The sequence below is a fragment of the Tetranychus urticae genome, chromosome 1 (genome assembly GCF_039701765.1).
Source record: "Tetranychus urticae isolate SD_2017Ah chromosome 1, NJAU_TeUrti_SD_1.0, whole genome shotgun sequence".
In the NCBI taxonomy this organism is placed as follows: Eukaryota; Metazoa; Arthropoda; class Arachnida; order Trombidiformes; family Tetranychidae; genus Tetranychus; species Tetranychus urticae.
Genome location: NC_142958.1, coordinates 2,925,256 through 2,945,009, shown reverse-complemented (window position 1 = coordinate 2,945,009; position 19,754 = coordinate 2,925,256). Strand labels below are relative to the sequence as shown.

Genomic DNA, 19,754 nt, shown 5'->3' with positions numbered 1-19,754 from the left:
ATGCTTGTAGGAGATAGATTTACTAGTTCATAACATCAATTATCAAGTAACAATAATGTTTAAAGATTAACCAAAACAGAAGACCCTTTTAAACTTAATTTTTTTAAATGAGACAAAAATTATCTGTCAGTTTAACATCGATATATCGATAGCTAATTTTGATGAAACCAGCAAATATTCAATTCATTGAAGGGAAAACCAAAAAATTTTTCTTTCGAGTTAAGAGTTGGAACTTTGTAGATTTGAAGCAACATAATAACTGACAATTGTGAGTCCATTATATCGATCATAATCTTGAATTTAGGACAATGTATTCAAAAACGGCCATTGAGTGAGTAGTGAATATATCAAGGTCTATAAAAATTATTAATACCATCATCAATATTTGGTGAAAATTTTATGACAAATTAATTATCTACTCAACTGATGATCAATGTCATCACGGTCAATTATTGTACCTTTAATTGTAATTTGTTTAGCTAATCAGTGACATAGACATTGAAGTTTAAAAATTTCCATCTAATATGTTTATGGATGAGATAAATTGAGTGGATTAGTCTCACTTGATTAAGACTCGGTCGACCAAATTATACAAGAGACTAAAATAATTATTCAAAATGTTTAAAGCTTTACAATGAACCATTTGAAATGGCGTTTCATTGAAGAACGGGTTAAACTTTGTTGTAATCTATTAATCGTTAATAAAATATTACCATTGCTCGGTGAATATTCAATTTTCAATTAACTTAGGTGACTTAATATACACCCATATATCTTTAGTCAAATAAACCACCCAAATATTTACTAACAAAGTTATACAATGTAAATTCATAAAACAATAACATTTCTTTATTCATATTTATTGCAACGGGTTATGTTTATTATTAACACCATGGTTAAGGAAATTGGCTCCTATTGTGATTACAATTACAAATTATCAGGAAATCAAGGTTGAGGATATAAATAAAGGAGTTGCCCGCATTGGTTAATGTCTTGAAATCAAAGTTGATGACACTTTTCGGGTAAAAAATGGAAATATTGAGTTCAAGTTGAAATCAAAAGCGATATCATTTTTGAATTGTAATCTCGTATAAATTAATTTCGTTATACATTATCAAGGGCAACAATTTGTATCCAATACTATACTCGATTTAAATTTGGGAAATTTCATTGATTCTCATACATAATTTACTGCTGATCAAGATATTCAACTGACTTTTAAATGTTACCGCTATAATTTTGTTTAATAAACACCTTTTAGTAAGTCAAGTTTAGCCCACCAACAATTAGGACTTACATAAAGATATTGATTTTTTCATACCGATTGTAACATTTAACAGCAAAGTAGATTAAATTCCGAATCAAAATCTAGTTCAGATTTTCCTGTTGTTCCCTTTAAATTATGCTTTGATTTGCAACAAAAGCCAACAATCGGTCTAATTGTATGAAGGATATTCCGTTGATTTAGATGGATCAATATATTATTATTGTCATTATTATTAATCAGATAGACTTGCCAACAGCAAAGGTGACAGTTAACATTGTAAGCAGGTGATGGCAATTAACGGTGAAAAACGTTAGACAATAATAAGTCTAGATGGCTAATGTCTTGAAACGAGAAACCAAGAGTCGTAATGACGGTGCAACTTTGATCGAGGGAAAGTGAGAATTACCAAATTAGACAGAGTAATCAGAAAGGTAAACTAATTTCCATTTCTATTACACCTAGGCTTAGCTTAAATATTCATCAGTAGTCATCATCATCGTCATTAACATATGGGAGTTGGTTAGTTGCGTTAGACGCTCACCAATTATGAGCCAATATAAATATAAGGCAAGAGATAATCATTCGAAGTAGTTAACAAATTAATCTAACTGGAAAGAAGAGAGTAAATTGTAAAGAGATGTTGCCATCTTTAATCATCTGTTTGGCTCTTTTTGGAGCAATCAACTGTCAAAATTGTCCATCAAGTGAAGGTTATTTCCAAGATCCATCCAATTGTGCCAAATTTTTCTTCTGTTCTGGTGGTAAAATAGTCCATCGATATGAATGTGGAGGTACTTCTGTATTTAATCCTGATTTAAAGATTTGCGATTGGAAAGAGAATGTTCGATGTAACTCTGAATCTTCCTCTTCATCAACAAGTATTCCACATGTAGGTGAAAATGAGATAGCCGATAATTCGATTGAAACTTCTAGTTCAAATCCCTCAACTTCCTCGCCATCAACAACCTCAACCTCAACTTCAACAACAACTTTACCATCAAATGTAATTGATGTTGAAACTGAAAATCCAAATGAATGGCATCCACCAGTTGGACCAACAACAACCGCCGAACCTGATCCAGCAGATGGTTTCAATGATGATTACAAAATTGTCTGCTATTTCACCAACTGGGCCTGGTATCGACCTCAAGGTGCCAAATACATTCCAGAAGACACAAATGCCAAATATTGTACTCATATCAATTATGGATTTGCTGTTCTCGATTATAGCTCATTGACCATTAAAATTCACGATTCATGGGCCGATGTTGACAACAGATTTATGAAACGAGTTGTCGCCTTGAAACGAAGCAATCCGCGATTAAAGGTGTTACTTTCTCTTGGTGGATGGAATGATTCTGCTGGCGATAAATATTCCAGATTGGTCAATAATCCTTCAGCTCGACGACGTTTTATTGAAAACGCAATGCAATTCTTGGTGAAATATGGCTTTGATGGTTTGGATCTTGACTGGGAATATCCAAAGTGCTGGCAAACGGCATGTAAAGATGGACCTGAATCAGATAAAGCAAACTTTGCTGTATTCGTTAGAGAGTTAAGACAAGCATTTGAACCTAAAGGATGGTTACTTACCGCCGCAGTCTCTCCCTCCAAGCAAGTAATCGATGCTGGTTATGATGTTCCCTCATTGGCTAAAGACTTTGATTTCATCAATGTTATGGCCTATGATATGCACGGTCAATGGGATAAATTTGCTGCCCATCATGCACCATTGTATTCACGGGAAGCCTCCAAATCATTTGATCCTAATGATGGCATTTTCAACGTTAATTACACAATTAATTACTGGATTGACCAAGGAATGCCAAAGAAAAAGGTTGTTCTCGGTGTTCCTTTCTATGGTCGATCGTTTGCTCTTGAAGGACAAGCTGAATCACATCCACTTAAAGGTTATGGAGCAGCTGCTTTACAAGGTGGGGAACCAGGTACTTATACTCGTGAAAAAGGTTACTTAGCCTTTTACGAGATTTGTGAATACCAAAAGAACCAAGGTTGGACAAAGGCACGCGATCCAAGCACTGGTTTACCTTTTGCTTACAAAGGCAATCAATGGGTTGGTTATGATGACACAGAACAGATGAGAAAGAAGACTGATTTCATTAAATCACTTGATATTGGTGGAGCCATGGTTTGGGCACTTGATTTGGATGATTTCATGGGTCGATGTTGCTCCACAAAATGGCCTCTATTGAAGACATTGAATGCTGGTTTGAGAGGTGTCAAAGCTTTCGAAGGAATTGATTGTTGAAAAGTAGAATATTTTAAATAAGTTTCATGGAGAAACAGATTTAACGTTTCTGGTTGGCAATATATTTTTGAAATTAACGCACAAATTATTTACCTATGAAATTATTAACCAAAACCAACTTAAATTGAGCACTTTTTGTTACGATGAAAAATAGAAATTTATAAAAAAAAACAATGATACGTAAAAGATTCATTAAATTGTTCTTGAGAATATATAACTCTTTTTTATATTTTTTAATAATTGTGAATTATGTCAATTATAATATAAGACATTTGTGTGAATACTTATGTCACAAGATTTTATAAATCTGGTCAAAAAGAAAAGAATAAAAAAATAGTTGTAAAGTTCATTTTGGCAATCTCAGGCAGGGCACCCACGTCAATCGAAATTATTTCAATTTTTCTTATTAACATTGATAAATCTCATTACTGATCCTCAATATTTCTTCACAGATCTTTTTATAATGCCATGCATCACCCTTTAATCGTTTCCTTTGAAGAGCACATTTGTCTCCAAATTGACAAATTTCCAGGTTGAATGTTAACATTGAGTGATACTTGTTGTTCAAGGCGCAGCTTAACACGAATCTGTTAAATAAACGATAAATTTCGTAAAAAATATATCCATTGAAAATTATAAAGAAAATAAAAAAAACTTACCCTTTTCGTTTACAGTCAATTCCTTTCTGAATCAAAGCTTGCATTAGTTTCTCAATACACATTTGTGGATCTGAAAATTTGGTCATAGTTATATTTCTGGTGGTAGTTGGAGCTGTCGATGTTATATTTCTAGGATACTTTCTACTAGGAGTTGCTGATTCAATAATCTTTTTTAATAAACTCTTCTTGGGCGTCTGAGAGGGTACAGAGCGCTTTGGTGGAGTAGCATAATTTTCTTTGGCTGTAACAGATTGGAAAGAAATGAGATTAATAAAAGTTACAGAATTGAAAAATTGAATATAACATTACCATTAGAATTTTCATTTTGATTATCATCGTTTCCTGGAACGATATCACCGAAAAGTTTTCTTTTCCGTGTTGAGTTTGGTGTTTTATTACCTGCCACTGAAAGTGGCGAGCAAGTTTTATCTCCAGATTTGAGGTAAATTGGTATTTTAGAGTTAGGAGTTGTGTAACCGGAGCCATATTCAGCAGGGCTTGGTTTAGAATCTTGAGATCCATTAGGTTTAAACGTTGAAAGCTTAGGAGTTTTGAAAACTTGAATTTCATCGGCTTTAGCTTTGACAATGACTTTAGGTGTTTTACGAGTTGGTGTATTTAGTATGGTAGTGACAGGAGTAGTTGGAGTTTGAATAACTGAACGCGGTGGAGTAGCTATAGCTAAGTTTCTTGGGTAATTTGCATTAGGACTCTGTGTAAAGCGAATAATAAGAAATATTGTTAGAACAGAAAGAAACCAAAAAAATGATAGTCTTTACCTTAATTCCTCGTAATTTTTTCTCTTTAAGTAACCAATAAGTAGCGGTTTGGTAACCAAATTTACGAATAATATTGGATCTCAAATCAGTGTAACTTAAAGTTGGGAAATATTTATGAACTTGCCACAAGACCTAAAAATAAACAAAAGAATGTAAGATTAAGAAATGTTCATGAATAAAAAGAGTGAAATTGTTTGAAAGTTAGTTGCTTGATTACCTCTTCATCAAAAATATTTTTCTGAATCTCAACACTATTATTTGGTAAGTAATCTTTGATCCAAGGATTTTCTAAAAGTTCTTTAACGGTGACTCGTTTCTTAGGGTCAATTTGAATCATTGATTGAATGAGACTTTTAGCTTCAGCAGAAAGCCACGAAGGCATGTTGAACTTTCCAGCTTGAATTTTTTTGTAAAGGTTCCCCATATTATCATCATCGAAGGGAAGTTGGCCAACAAGAAGGGCATATAAAATAACTCCAGCGCTCCAAACATCAACAGCAGGACCGGAATAGATGTTACCTATTTCAAAGAGAAAATTTGAATTTAGCAAAAGTTGTTAAGGTGACATTGATGTCGTTAAAATGATGCTTGTATATGACTTACCTGATATAAGCTCAGGAGCTGCATAAGCAGGACTTCCACAGCATGTACGTAAATTTTGCAGGCTTTGAGGATTGTCCTGAAAAGAAAAAGATATAAGAGAATGATATTGCAATATAAATTGAGATACTTTGCTAATGGCTAAACTTACCTTCGATTGAGCAGCTAGTCCAAAATCAATGAGTTTAATTTTGTGATTTTTATCAAAAAGTATATTTTCAGGCTTAAGGTCACGATGTGCGAAACCGTTTGAATGTAAATAAGCAAGACAATGGACCAAACAACCCATTATCACTTGAGATTCTTTTTCACTTAATCTGTTTTTTGATACAATATAGTCAAAAAGCTCACCACCACTGCAATACTGTAGAAAATGGTCAAGGATTAGTTGCGTGTTTGGTGCGGTCAATAAATACTTTCTTACCTCTAAAATGAGATAAATCATTTGGTCTGTTTCAATAACTTGTAAAAGCTTGGCAATATGTTGATGATCCAAGGTTTTCAGAGCATTTATTTCAGTTTTAACACGAAACAAATCTTCACCAAGTTTTGTCTTATCCATGCATTTGATTGCAACTTTTTGGCCAGTCAATAAGTGAGTAGCCAGTCTAACTTTGCTAAATCCACCTATCCAAAGCAAACACAATGTTAGAGATAAAAGATAAAATATTTTGCATCGAGTTAAACAGAAAGAGTAAACTGAGCAAAAATACAACGCAAAAAATCGAAATCAAATAACTTACCTTCACCAAGCTTTTCCCTGTGAAGATAATATCCAGCTTCAATGTCAAAATCTTCTCTTTGGTAGTTGATTCGAAGAGAATTAAGTTTTCCATTGGTTTTATTATTTTCCATTTTTGCTAAAACACAAAAAGTCACTTAAACAAGGAAAGAGTAAAAAATTAAACTTTTCACTGAATATTTTGAAAATAACCAGCGTATTTAACGTCTTTAAAGGAGGGAAATGTATTAAAAACCGTTGGTAATAAGTTCATGAGCAGCAAGCAACAAAAAATACAAAATAAACGTTTAAATCAACGGAAATTTGAAGCTAAAGAGCGCCATCTATCAGCTATATTATTTCCAAAAATGGTAAAAGTTTCGTCTGCAGCTCATCACGCAATAACAAAGTTTCAACGCTTAAAAACAAGAAACATTCCCTTTCGCATCAATAATTATCTTAATAATCAGTTGATTATCCACAAGATAATAATCATTTTGTTACCATGAGCAAGTAAATGATCGATAATTTGATTTAAATCAATCAACGTACTCAACATAAAAGTAAAATCAACAAAACAGAGAAAGTTAATAATGCTGTCTGTAATAATAATGCTCTAGTTATTGTTACACTTTGATTTTATGAATCGGGCCTTAATTGCAGAAAAATTTGCTTCATTTTGAACCTTTTTCAGCAATTTCCCTGCTTTAGGAAACAGTCTTTGGTAAATATTTTTTGAGTAAACATGAAATCGTATGCAATCGTAAATGTGTGCCTTTAGCTCAAGACTTGAGCCTCAAGTAAAGCTTATCGATTCACTCACGAACTAATCGATTAGTATCGATGTAGTTGATAACAGCGCCGTGAACAAGTTTATGTACAAGTGAGGGGAAAAACACAATTTTCTGTTTACTCGCAGTTGAGGGATATTTTCCCCCTACACAAACTTTCTCAACACCCCAAACATTGTAAGATCTCAAGATTAAACAAAGTCTTTGTTACAAAGACTCTTTGAGGAATAGTTCAACTCTTTTGGCTCAAATCTTCTGCTGCGTTTTTATTTTGTTCAACACCATTTATTTTAAAAATTGTTTTGTCTGGTTACACCAATAATTTTTGTTGCTGTTTATTCAGTTATTCTTGTGAAATTTTCTAGAAAATGCGAAAATTTATTAACATCCTTCTGATTTCGTTTATGTTGGTCAGCTTCATTGAAGCTGGACCAGCAGCTTATGGTATCTGCCAAACTGGGTGTAATGCAGTTGCTGTCGCCTGTTATGCCGCTGCTGGTGCCACTATGGGTGTCACTTTTGGTGCAAGTGCTCCAGCTTCCGTAATCGCATGTAATGCAGGATTGGGAGTTTGTATGGCCGCTTGTGTTTGTTGGTTTGAGGCAAAAATTTATTGAACAGTAAGAAAGGTTTACAAGTTTACTTCTCTGGGTCTACATCACAACTGTTGTTGGGTTAAGGTTAACTCTTATTTTTAAGAGAAGATTCAAATTTACTTTTTTAACTGACATTTTCATTACAAAGACATTTGTAAGATAACCTTTAGGTTATTGGAGTAAAAACTGGTTTAGTGAAAGGATAAGTTAAGGAGAAAGTATTGAGGGGAAAAAGAAGTAATTATGTTTGAGCTTTTTAAAGCTAAGTTGGACATTTGTGAAGCACACTGCGAAGGGTTGAGTTAATAGTTGTATTCTGAAGATGATCTTAGTTAGTGACAATTAGTAATATGAGTCGGATTTGAATGACTCAAGAAAATCATTAATTAATATGAGAATTAAGGAAATATCATGTTTTGGTTAAATTTAGAGGAATCATTAAGTTTAATTTAATGAAACTTATATCATTTGAAAGGACCTGAAAAGGGCTTTCGAATGATGTACTGAGTTAATGATAAAAACATTAATTGTCTTTGAAATAAGATGACCTTTGAAATATTCAATATTATTGAATAGACATGAGAGTTAAATTATGTCGGTTTGTAGCTCAACACTGGATGAAGTTACAGACATGAAAAATATATTAATTAAAAGTATTTTAGATGCTCTTTCTAATGATATGTTAATTGTCTTTGTCGGTTGTTTAATTCTGTAAAAATAGTGGGGTGGCCAGGATGACTTTCACCATTATATTCCCTATGTGAATACATAGACTTTTGACGTCGGGCAAGTTAATGTTTTGAGAGATTGGTTTAAGTTACAGTAATCAATTATATATCATTAAATAGATCTCGAAGAGACAAAGCTAATGATATATAAATCAATGTTGAAAATTATTTGGTTGATGAATAGATGATGCCTAAGTTTGAGTCCAAAAAGTGAAAAAATTGAAAAATTCAAGTTTAAATGAAATTAATGATAAATATGCTTCTAAGAGTGAATCTGTTGTAGTCATGAGGTCTGATTACAACCAACACCTTCCCTTGCTTCACACATGTCCTTACAAAAAATGGTTATGAGTAAAAATTAATGAAATAATAAAATGAGATACATTGATCGGTAAATGTATTGTCAATTGTAATTACTGCTTTTCGGTTAATTCAAATCAAAAATAATGTTAATATTAAAGTTAAGTGATGAGCATCAAGTACTCAGAATGTTTGTTTGGTTATGGTTTTGTGCATCAAATCAAATAAAAGTAAAGAAAGAAAATCATGAAATGTTTAGTAATTGTTTGCAGTGATTAAAGGATGGAGAACAAAGGGATTTGGTTAACATGTCTGCAGGTTGATCTTTTGTTGAAATGAAATAAATCTTAATAAAACCTTGTTCTTGATAATCGCGAATAGCATGAAAACGAATGTCAATATGTTTTGTTCTTTGATGAAATACATTATTTCGGGTCAACAATATTGCTCCCTGATTGTCATTCATAATTTTAATTGGCAATTCAATGTTGATCGAAAGATCTTTGAACAATTGAATGTACCAAAGTACATCTTTCATACACTCAGCAATTGAAACATATTCAGCTTCGGTTGTTGATTGAGCTACACTTCTTTGTAGTCTTGAACACCAAGAAATCGGTGATTTACCTAAGGTTACAACAAAACCTGATGTCGATTTTCTGGTAACGACATCAGCAGCATAATCAGCATCGGCATAACCGATCAAATCAAAATTATCATGTGAATAACAATAACTAATACCAACATTAACCGTACCTTTTAAATATCTGAAAACTCTTTTAATTGCTTTCCAATGCTCTTCATTATGTTTAACATTAAATTGGCTCGCTTTATTTATTTGAAATGTTATATCAGGACGACTGATAATAGACAAATAAAGCAAAGCTCCGACAGCTTCTTGATAAGGGAGTTTGGGATCTGATTCAGTTTCAGATGGAAGTAATTTAATGTTCGTGTCACCTGGAGTAGAGACTGGTTTACAGTCAAACATGTTGAATCTTTTGAGCAATTCTTTTATGTAATATGATTGTTTTATTGAAATCTTAGATCGATCAGGAGACTGCACAATCTCCATTCCGACAAATATTTCAGGTGAATGTATCTTAATTTCAAACTCGGTTTTCAATGCATTTGAGAAATTAATTAACTCCGATTCAGAGGTACTCGAAATGAGACCATCATCAACATAAATTACTACGATAATTAAATTGTTTCCATCGGATTTTGAGTAAACACAATTGTCAGCAATACTTTGTTTAAATGATAACTTCAATAAAAATTCATTAATTCTAGCATTCCATTGTCGAGGAGCTTGTTTGAGACCATAAAGGCCACGTTTTAATTTAAGTATTTTATTAGGATTGGATTCAAAACCAGGTGGATGGTTCATGTAAATATCTTCTTCGAGTTTACCATAAAGAAAAGCAGTCTTAACATCGAACTGAACAAGGAACATTTTGTATTGACAGGTAATGGCGAGGATGGCTCGAATGGAATCGTATCGAGCAACAGGACTAAAAGTCTCAAAATAATCAATTCCTGATCTCTGAGCATAACCGCGAGCAACTAATCTCGCTTTGAATCTATCAATAGATCCATCAATTTTTCTTTTAATTCGGAAGACCCAACGACAATCAATTGGACTTTTATCTTCAGGTAAGTCAACAAGTTCAAAAACATTATTTTGTTTCAATGAATTCAACTCTTCTAACATTGCCTTATACCACTGATTTCGGTTAACACTATTCATGGCTTCATTGTAAGTATTCGGCTCATCATTTTTGTGAACAATTTCATGTGCAATTTGAGCAACATTTTCTTTATCAATTTCATTATTATCATTCTCGCGTTCAACTGTTTCATTATTTTTATCATTTTCATTTGTTTCAATTTCTTTATTGTATCTGACAATTTCTTCGAAGTCATTAGTTTGTTCATTCATTACTTGATCAATAGCTTCTTGAGCATCACACTGATTATCTAAAAATTTAGCGTCTCTAATTACTGTAACGAAATTTCGTGTCGGATCAAAAACCTTGAAGTTACTTGTGGTATCGGTGTAACCAACAAATATATACTTTTTAGATTTTGGATCCCATTTCTTACAAAATGAAGCATTAAGCTTACCATAAACTACACAACCAAAAACATGTAAATGATTGTAGGTTGGTTTCTTTTTATACCAAAGCTCGAAAGAAGAGACATTATTTAATTTCTTATTAGGAACAATATTTAAGATGTAAGCAGCTGTGTGCATTGATTCAGGCCATAAAAATTTAGGAAGATTTGCTCCTAATAACATTGTTCTTGCTGCTTCAGTAATTGTTCTGTTTTCCCTCTCTATAAGGCCGTTTTGTTGTGGGCAGTAAGGTGCTGAAAGTTCGTGTTTTATTGATTTTGAATTGAGTAAATCTTTTACTCTTGAATCAATAAATTCACCACCATTATCGCTTCTCATAATTTTACCTTGATTACCCGTACATTTTTCAGCGAACCTAATATATGTTTCTAATGAAACAAATGTATCAGACTTTTGTTTCAGAAAAAATAGACTTCGAAAAGACGAACATTCATCTTTGATAACTAAGGCGAATCTCGAGCCTGACAATGATTCGACTTCCATTGGACCTTGCAAGTCACAATGGAATGACTCACCAACATTGAAGTCTCTTTTAGGTTTAGATTGGTAAGGCTTTCTCGCAAATTTACCTTTCAAACAACTTTCACAGGTAAACTCATTAACATTAACATCACCTTTTATTGGTGGTAAAATTTTATTCCTTGACATTTCAATTATTTTGTGAACATTGATGTGGGCTAGTCTTTCATGCCAATCCATTAACGAGAAGTTGTTGGTCAACATAATAAAGTTATTTTCATTTCTCACTGTTCTCATTCTCATCCACATTGAGTTACCAACGGTATCAATTTTAGTAATTATTCTTTCTGTTTCAGGGTCGTAAATTTCTGAACTCAATCGCGAAGAAATTAATTTATAATTCTTTTGCATTGTTTGAACCCAAGAAAATAAATTGAATCGACCAAAATTTGGTACGAATAAAACATCAGTCAATTTACCGCGAATCCATTTTTCACCATTGAAGCTATCAACTAAGACATCACCTTTAGCAATTGCTTGAACCTTACTTCCATTACCAATCGTAAGTTCAATTGGTTCATTCAAATCAGACAAACTAATAAAGTTATTAATATTTCCGGTAATGTGAAAAGAAGCTCCTGTATCCATTAACCATTCTAAGTCATTATAAGCATTGGAGTTGTGACAATAAGCAAAATTAAAATTTTCAGAGTTATTTTGAGAAGTATTGTTGATTGGAGCGTTTTCATTATTTCTGTTTGAATCAGACTCTGAATTAGAGGTAAAATTATTTTGTTGATTAGGTTGAATGTTGTTAGCAAAATTATTGTTTCTGTTTTGACCTCTGTAATTTTGATTGGTATTTCTCTCTCTGTTCGAGTAATTATTCCGATTGTAGCTATTGCTGCTTGCAAACCGATTATTACTGCTGTTGTTATTATTGTTAAAGTTACTGTTTAAATTAGTACTGTTATTATTGTTATTACCATGATTATTATTGAAATTTTTATTGTTATTGTTGTTGTTGTTGAATCTGTTTGAATATCGGAAATTGTTTCTGTTACTATTGTAATTATTATTATAACCATTTCTTTGATAATTATTATTGTTAAAGTTATTCTTATGACCGTAATTGTTTCTGTAATTTTCTGACTTCCGACAATACTTAGCGATGTGACCTTTACCACCACATTCATTACAAATTTTTATTCTTGGTCGCGAGTTTACAGCATTAGCTTTGACCATTAAAGCTTCACCAGATTTTGTTTTATTATTAATTCGTTTTTCAACCAAAAGCAAATTTTGTTTCATTACAGATAACTTAATCTGAACACCTTCAATAATCTTACATTCAACACTTTCTTTAAAAACTTCATATTCTGAAGGTAAATCATCAAGAACTTTCAATATCAATTCGTTTTCATCTACTTTCACTCCTAAAGCGAACAGTTGCTGAGTAATTGTTTCAAGCTGATTAAAGTAACTAAGAACAGTATGTGATGAGGTAAATTTCAATTCTGATAATTTTCTTTTGTGATGCCAAACATTCTGAGTTGCTCGTTGTTCTTTATAATCTAAAATATTTGAGTACATTTGGGCTGACGTTTTACAAGCAGTAATTAAATTAACAATACTTACAGGTATCGATGAAGTCATGATGGTTGCAATAGTGGCATCTTTTCTCTTCCATTGGTCAATTTGCTTCGTTCGAGCAGCGTGTTCTCTTGACTCGACTTCACCTTCTTCAAGTGGTAATGGCTCTGGACACGGCTCCTTGCCCAACAAAATATCCAATCCTCCTTTGGATGCAGCTATTCGTTCAACATTAATCTTCCACAATGGATAGTTGAGTTCATCAAGTTTGACAATATTAAATTCACGTTCAGTCATTTTGTTGAGATGACAATTTTAATTGTAACGATAAAACACACAATTGAATAATTTAAATTCAATATAAATAATCAAGAAAGTTTAAGTGCTGAGCACAAAGATGAAGCTATGAAGATGAACAAAATTCCGAGATGAAAATATGTGGTTAAACACAATAAGCAAAGCTTAACACAGCAACAAACAAGCTTAACAAAAAACGAGCTGGGCCCATAACCTGTTGGTTTGAGGCAAAAATTTATTGAACAGTAAGAAAGGTTTACAAGTTTACTTCTCTGGGTCTACATCACAACTGTTGTTGGGTTAAGGTTAACTCTTATTTTTAAGAGAAGATTCAAATTTACTTTTTTAACTGACATTTTCATTACAAAGACATTTGTAAGATAACCTTTAGGTTATTGGAGTAAAAACTGGTTTAGTGAAAGGATAAGTTAAGGAGAAAGTATTGAGGGGAAAAAGAAGTAATTATGTTTGAGCTTTTTAAAGCTAAGTTGGACATTTGTGAAGCACACTGCGAAGGGTTGAGTTAATAGTTGTATTCTGAAGATGATCTTAGTTAGTGACAATTAGTAATATGAGTCGGATTTGAATGACTCAAGAAAATCATTAATTAATATGAGAATTAAGGAAATATCATGTTTTGGTTAAATTTAGAGGAATCATTAAGTTTAATTTAATGAAACTTATATCATTTGAAAGGACCTGAAAAGGGCTTTCGAATGATGTACTGAGTTAATGATAAAAACATTAATTGTCTTTGAAATAAGATGACCTTTGAAATATTCAATATTATTGAATAGACATGAGAGTTAAATTATGTCGGTTTGTAGCTCAACACTGGATGAAGTTACAGACATGAAAAATATATTAATTAAAAGTATTTTAGATGCTCTTTCTAATGATATGTTAATTGTCTTTGTCGGTTGTTTAATTCTGTAAAAATAGTGGGGTGGCCAGGATGACTTTCACCATTATATTCCCTATGTGAATACATAGACTTTTGACGTCGGGCAAGTTAATGTTTTGAGAGATTGGTTTAAGTTACAGTAATCAATTATATATCATTAAATAGATCTCGAAGAGACAAAGCTAATGATATATAAATCAATGTTGAAAATTATTTGGTTGATGAATAGATGATGCCTAAGTTTGAGTCCAAAAAGTGAAAAAATTGAAAAATTCAAGTTTAAATGAAATTAATGATAAATATGCTTCTAAGAGTGAATCTGTTGTAGTCATGAGGTCTGATTACAACCAACAGTGTTGCCGCTGGGTTAGCTCCAATTCCATAAGGACAATCATTCTGTGATTTGTATTTCTGTTTAATCAACCAAAAATTGCTTCTCAAATTGTATTTCAGATTTATTCAATAAAACATGAATTGTATTATTGGAATTACGATCGCCCAATTTTTTCTTGAAATTAAATACAAGTTTATATATTCGTCATTTTTAGAAACAAATATCTCTTGAAACACACACCTGTTGATGATTAATGTCTGAATCGATCTCATTACAGCGACAGTTGTCTAGCTTATGATGTCAACCAACTTGGTTAAATCAATCCGAAGGCCATGGCTTGCTCGCTTGAGAGCGTTAAGTTATGATTTAAAACAAACAAGAATTGTCAAGGTACAGGCTTGATTAGGTTTTATTATCCCTTCAATAGACGCAGAGTAGAACAAATCAGAAAGGAAAATAAGTGACGGAAACAAAAAACTAACATAGGAAGTTCCTTAAGAAGGAAATAAAATAAATTCCACCTGTAGGAACATCATTCATTATATTCCGACAAATGTTTAACCAATAATTGTTATTTATTTCCCCTGTAGTTCGCTTAGATGGCGGCATTCAGAAAATATCTAATCGTCAGAGGTTTAGTCTCTTGTTATAAATAGGAAAGCCAAGAAATCATCTCTAATATTCGAGTTTGAGTTTTCAACTGCGTTCTTATTTTATTGAACATCATTTTATTATAAACACTGTTTCTGCCTGGTTTACACCAATAATTTTGTTTACTGTTCAGTTATTTTTGTCAAAGTTTCGAGACATGCGAACATTTATTAACTTTCTTCTGATTTCATTCATGTTGGTCAGCATAGTTCAAGCTGGACCAGCAGCTTATGGGATTTGCCAAACGGGCTGCAATGTCGTAACCGTTGCCTGCTACGCGGGTGCCGGGGCTACCATGGGCGTTACTTATGGTCTAAGCGTTCCAGCTTCCGTACTCGCTTGCAATAAAGCCGCGGGATTATGCATGAAGGGCTGTGTTGCCGCTGGTTTCGCTCCGATTCCATAAGGATAACGAATTCATTTCATTGAATATCAGATTATGTGATTTTTATTTATTGTTTAATACACTAAAGATCATGTACCAAAGATTGCTTAAAAATTGTAACTCATATTATTCAATAAAACACGAATTGTATTAATGGAATTACGATCAACCAATTATTTGTGAATCAAATTAAATTAACGATGAACATATTAGATAAAAAGTTATCTATTCGTCATTCTTAGAAACAACTAAAAACTATTGAAACACACACCTGTTGATGATTAATTGAAAACTAAACACTAAAACTAACATAGGAAGTTCCTTGTGAGGAAATAATAATAAAGTTACACCTGTAGGATCATTATCTGAATGTGTCGTAGATTCCAACAAATGTTAATAACTTTGAATTTAGTCAGTACTGGATACCGAGCCAGCAAAATTGAGCTCGAGCCAGAATAGCAATAGCTTTCTGATGACATCTTTTAAAAACTTTAAAGAAACCTTTCAATTTCTTCTAAAATTGATTCTTTTCGAAAAATTTCAGCCAAACTCACGATCGTCGTTCAGCGTCAGTCAATTCATCAGATTAATTGACTAAGTAGCTCGAGCTGACCCAAGCCAAGCCTAGCTTCAGTATCTTATTAGTCAAAATACATTCAGAATTCATAAGTTGGCGCTCTATGAGAATAGCGGTACTGTTTAATTTTTTGTTTACTTGTTCGTCCCTATTTATCAACATTATTTCATGATTCGCTATCTTGTTAGTTGATAGATAATTATCTTAAATTATCATTTGAAACTCATTTCAAAATGCATTACAGTGATGTGCCAGATAATGGGAATAGGTGGAAATAGCTTATTTGCACTATTCGTCGGGCACTCGAATCTATGATTATCAATCTTGCTTAATATATTGATTTCGTCTAAAATTATCATTGCTATCTGCTTTCTCGAGTTTTTTGATTGATATTTCACGAAAGAAAATCAAATTAGATTAATTAATAACTGGAAAAATCTAAATAAAATTTGGTCAAATCCAAATCAATTTTAACTCTTTTTCAATAGGGACCGTTGAAAAAAATTATTCCCATTATCTGGCATTCCCATTATCTGGCACATCACTGTAAATGAATTTCATGATACTGTATTGTTAATTTAATCAGTTGGTGCAGTTTTTTTATTGTTTGTTTAATGTAAATAACATATTTGTGTTTGGAATGGAAACAAACAGTGCATGGACAATACTTACTCTAGCAAAGGTTTGTCTGGACAAATGATTTCATGATACATAATGGTATTTAAGACAATTTTTTACAAAACTTAAGCTTGATTCGCTGAAAGTTGAGTACATTTTGCCAATAGATTTTCAATCATTTCAACAGCTTTCTTTTTACTGTCAGCTGATCTCATAGAGACTGATATTTCATTTATCTTCTTTTTAAACTCAGAGTTATCCAGTGTTTCCTCAATGGCATCAAGTAAATTTTCATCGAGATCCCAGCTGTTCAAGCGTTTACCAATGCCACAGTCAACAACCCGTTGAGCATTATCAAATTGGTCAAAGAAAAAAGGAATTACAATCATTGGTTTACCAAAATAAAGTGTCTCCATAAATGTATTGTTACCACCATGAGTAATCACCATATCAACAGCTTTCAAAATTGGGATTTGGTCAACATAATTCTGTCCCCACATGTTGGGTGCAAGAGTTAATTCATCACCTCTTGGTCCTTTTGAGACGATAAAACGATGCGGTGATTTGGCTAAAATATCAATCAACTTTCTCATCAAATCAACATCAACTGATCCAAGTGAACCAAGTGAAAAGTAAATCAATTTTCCTGGTAAATCTGCCAAACACTCAGGAATTGTAAATACTCGCGGACCATCTGATTGACGTATACTTGGATCAACTCGAACCCATTTATCACATATTTTAGGTCCACATTCAGTATAGTCAAGGCCTTCAGGATAATGGTAAAATCCAAAATGTTTGGGTTCATCTATAAAACTAGCTTCTTTTGGTATACTTGGTACCTTGCATGATTCCCACCAAGCAATCGCTTTCTCTTCAAATCTTGTAATAGCATCATAATAAGTTTCCATGAATTGGCGAGCCTTTCGTTGGTCAAATTTAACGGAATATCCTGAGTATGGCGGCGGCCCTTCAGAATAAAGCGACAGAGGATTCATTGAAAATAATGGTATATAAGGTTTGGATAGCTTGTAAAGAGCAGGATAACGAGTTACAAAGTCACCAATGAAGATATCAAAGGAATCTTTGTGCTCTTCCAATATCTTTTCAAGTGCTATATTAATCGTCTCGTTTCCGTCCAACATTGATGCAAACACTATCTTATCCTCATCAGACCAGCCAGCGTAGCGTTTTAAGGCATCTGCTCGGAATTTATTCAAGTTTACTTCAACCCATTTTAAAAAAGTACTTAAAGGTGATGCACTGAAGATTGATTCATCAAATGGGATAAAATTGAAACCATGACTTTTAAAAAGTTCTGCATGATGTAAACGATTCACAAATGTCACTTCATGTCCTGCTTGAGCAAGGAGCTCACCAAAACCCAATGTACAATTGATGTGACCAAATCTGTAAGGAATGGGGATAACAATTGGATGAAATGAAATGGTGGCAAAAATGGCTACAAGTACTTACGCGTCGATTGATGAAATAAAGATTCGATATTTAGATTTCATTTTTATTCATTCAAAATTCAAAATTCAAAATTCAAAATTTGTAATGCTGAATAATGACAAAAATGAACTGAAAAATAGGCTTTTGTTGACAATTCAAACCTTAAATTTAGACCAATCTCACTTAGGAATTTATTTACAGATTCATTTTATACAAGATAAGTGAATTGGTTCAATATGGGAGTGAAGTGAGATTTAATTTCGTTGCATTATCAGTTTATTTTTAATTATCATGGATTAAGCTCAATTCAATCAAGGTTATTGCAATTTTCAAGTATTGAAAAATTCTTCTGAGTAGGCATTTAGATAGTATTACTTGCAATATCGCAATTTGATATAAATTAATAAAAACCAAGGAATACTTATCAGTATAGATTATCAAACTTTTCATATTTAGTCACGCAATTCAGGAAATTACACTTGAAATCAATTTTATTGATCAGATGTAAGATACTAGAGCCTAGAGACTCGAACAATTAAAAATTTTGATTTTGATTTTTATCACCAGCCTTTATTGTTCTAACCTTATCTATTTTCAATTGGCTATACTTTACCAGTTTCACCAGAAAAATGAGTCTGGTGGAAAGATCTGGCTCCATGGTTATACAAAAGGCGATCCAAGTTCCGTCCAGTGTTAATCTTTAAAGTTTTAGGTTTTCATCGCCAATTAGATTTTAAATGACACTGCATGATATTGATGGGTGTGAACGAGATTCTGTTAACTCGATTTTCATTCAAAGCCTGAATTAAGGTACCAAACTAAAAACTGACAAAATCTATGACAACCCAATCAACTTGACTTCAACCTGAACCAAACTAACACAATCTAGTTCAGATTAACCCAAAAAATCAGGCCATAACAAAATAAGATTCTACTTACAAGAGTACTATTTGATTCTTAATAATTAAAAGCAAATTCTCAGCAAATTGATTGAAGAATCTGAAAATCTTGATTCTCCATGATTCTGTTCTACAGATTACTTTTTCGGCCACTATTGAACAATTAGAATGAAATATCAAGTATTATCACCAAATAATGTATCGATAAGCATATCGGTGAAACACAAATCTATAATCAAAAAGGTAGATACGCACTCAAGTTTGGGTTTCAACTACGTTCTCATTTTATTGAACACCATTCATTATAAAAATTGTTTTTTGTCTGGTTACACCAATAATTGTCGTTTACTGTTTATTCAGTTATTTTTGTGTAAGTTTCTGAAAATGCAAAAATTTATTAACTTTCTTATGATTTCTTTCATGTTGGTCAGCTTCATTGAAGCTGGACCAGCAGCTTATGGTATTTGTCAAACTGGATGTAATAAACTGGCTGTAGCGTGTTACTTAAGTGCTGGTGCCGTGATGGGCGTAGGTTCCGTGCCCAGCTGTAATTCTGCACAGGGATTTTGTATGACTATGTGTATTATCGCTGGTTTTGCTCCAATTCCATGAGAATTAAAATAAGGAATAGAAATAAGATTTGTAATCATTATTTTCAAAATCTCCTTCGAAATCAAATTCGGATCAATAAAGTGAAACAATTATTTTATTATTGTTATCAGATTTTTCTAG

At 32.6% G+C, this 19,754-nt stretch overlaps 3 protein-coding genes across 3 annotated transcripts; 1 reads left to right on the top strand and 2 right to left on the bottom strand.

Annotated features, from left to right (window-relative positions):
- Positions 1–833: 833 nt before the first annotated feature.
- LOC107365968 (chitinase-3-like protein 1) lies at positions 834–3,753 on the top strand. Its single transcript, XM_015933553.3, has one exon. The coding sequence runs from the start codon at positions 1,905–1,907 to the stop codon at positions 3,534–3,536; it is 1,632 nt and encodes a 543-aa protein (XP_015789039.2). The 5' UTR covers positions 834–1,904; the 3' UTR covers positions 3,537–3,753.
- LOC107365958 (maternal embryonic leucine zipper kinase) lies at positions 3,729–6,533 on the bottom strand. Its single transcript, XM_015933544.3, has 9 exons — positions 6,318–6,533; positions 5,999–6,201; positions 5,726–5,938; positions 5,578–5,653; positions 5,192–5,493; positions 4,975–5,106; positions 4,505–4,907; positions 4,196–4,436; positions 3,729–4,123 (listed from the first exon to the last, which is right to left on the bottom strand). Exons 1-9 carry the CDS (start codon positions 6,427–6,429, stop codon positions 3,943–3,945), a joined length of 1,863 nt encoding a protein of 620 aa, XP_015789030.2. The 5' UTR covers positions 6,430–6,533; the 3' UTR covers positions 3,729–3,942.
- A 10,260-nt stretch (positions 6,534–16,793) lies between these two features.
- LOC107367199 (uncharacterized UDP-glucosyltransferase YjiC-like) lies at positions 16,794–18,185 on the bottom strand. The gene is given in 2 exon segments (NM_001323148.1): positions 16,794–18,078; positions 18,145–18,185. Coding segments are annotated over 2 exon segments (1,326 nt in total).
- Positions 18,186–19,754: the final 1,569 nt, after the last annotated feature.

Bases quoted from the DNA above. Each gene is read 5' to 3' on its own strand.
- LOC107365968 (XM_015933553.3), top strand. From the start codon at position 1,905: ATGTTGCCATCTTTAATCATCTGTTTGGCTCTTTTTGGAGCAATCAAC.
- LOC107365958 (XM_015933544.3), bottom strand. From the start codon at position 6,429: ATGGAAAATAATAAAACCAATGGAAAACTTAATTCTCTTCGAATCAAC. The intron at 5,939-5,998 runs GTAAGAAAGTAT...CATTTTCTACAG, and splicing joins TGATTTATCTCATTTTAGAG to TATTGCAGTGGTGGTGAGCT. The intron at 5,654-5,725 runs GTAAGTTTAGCC...TTTTCTTTTCAG, and splicing joins GACTAGCTGCTCAATCGAAG to GACAATCCTCAAAGCCTGCA.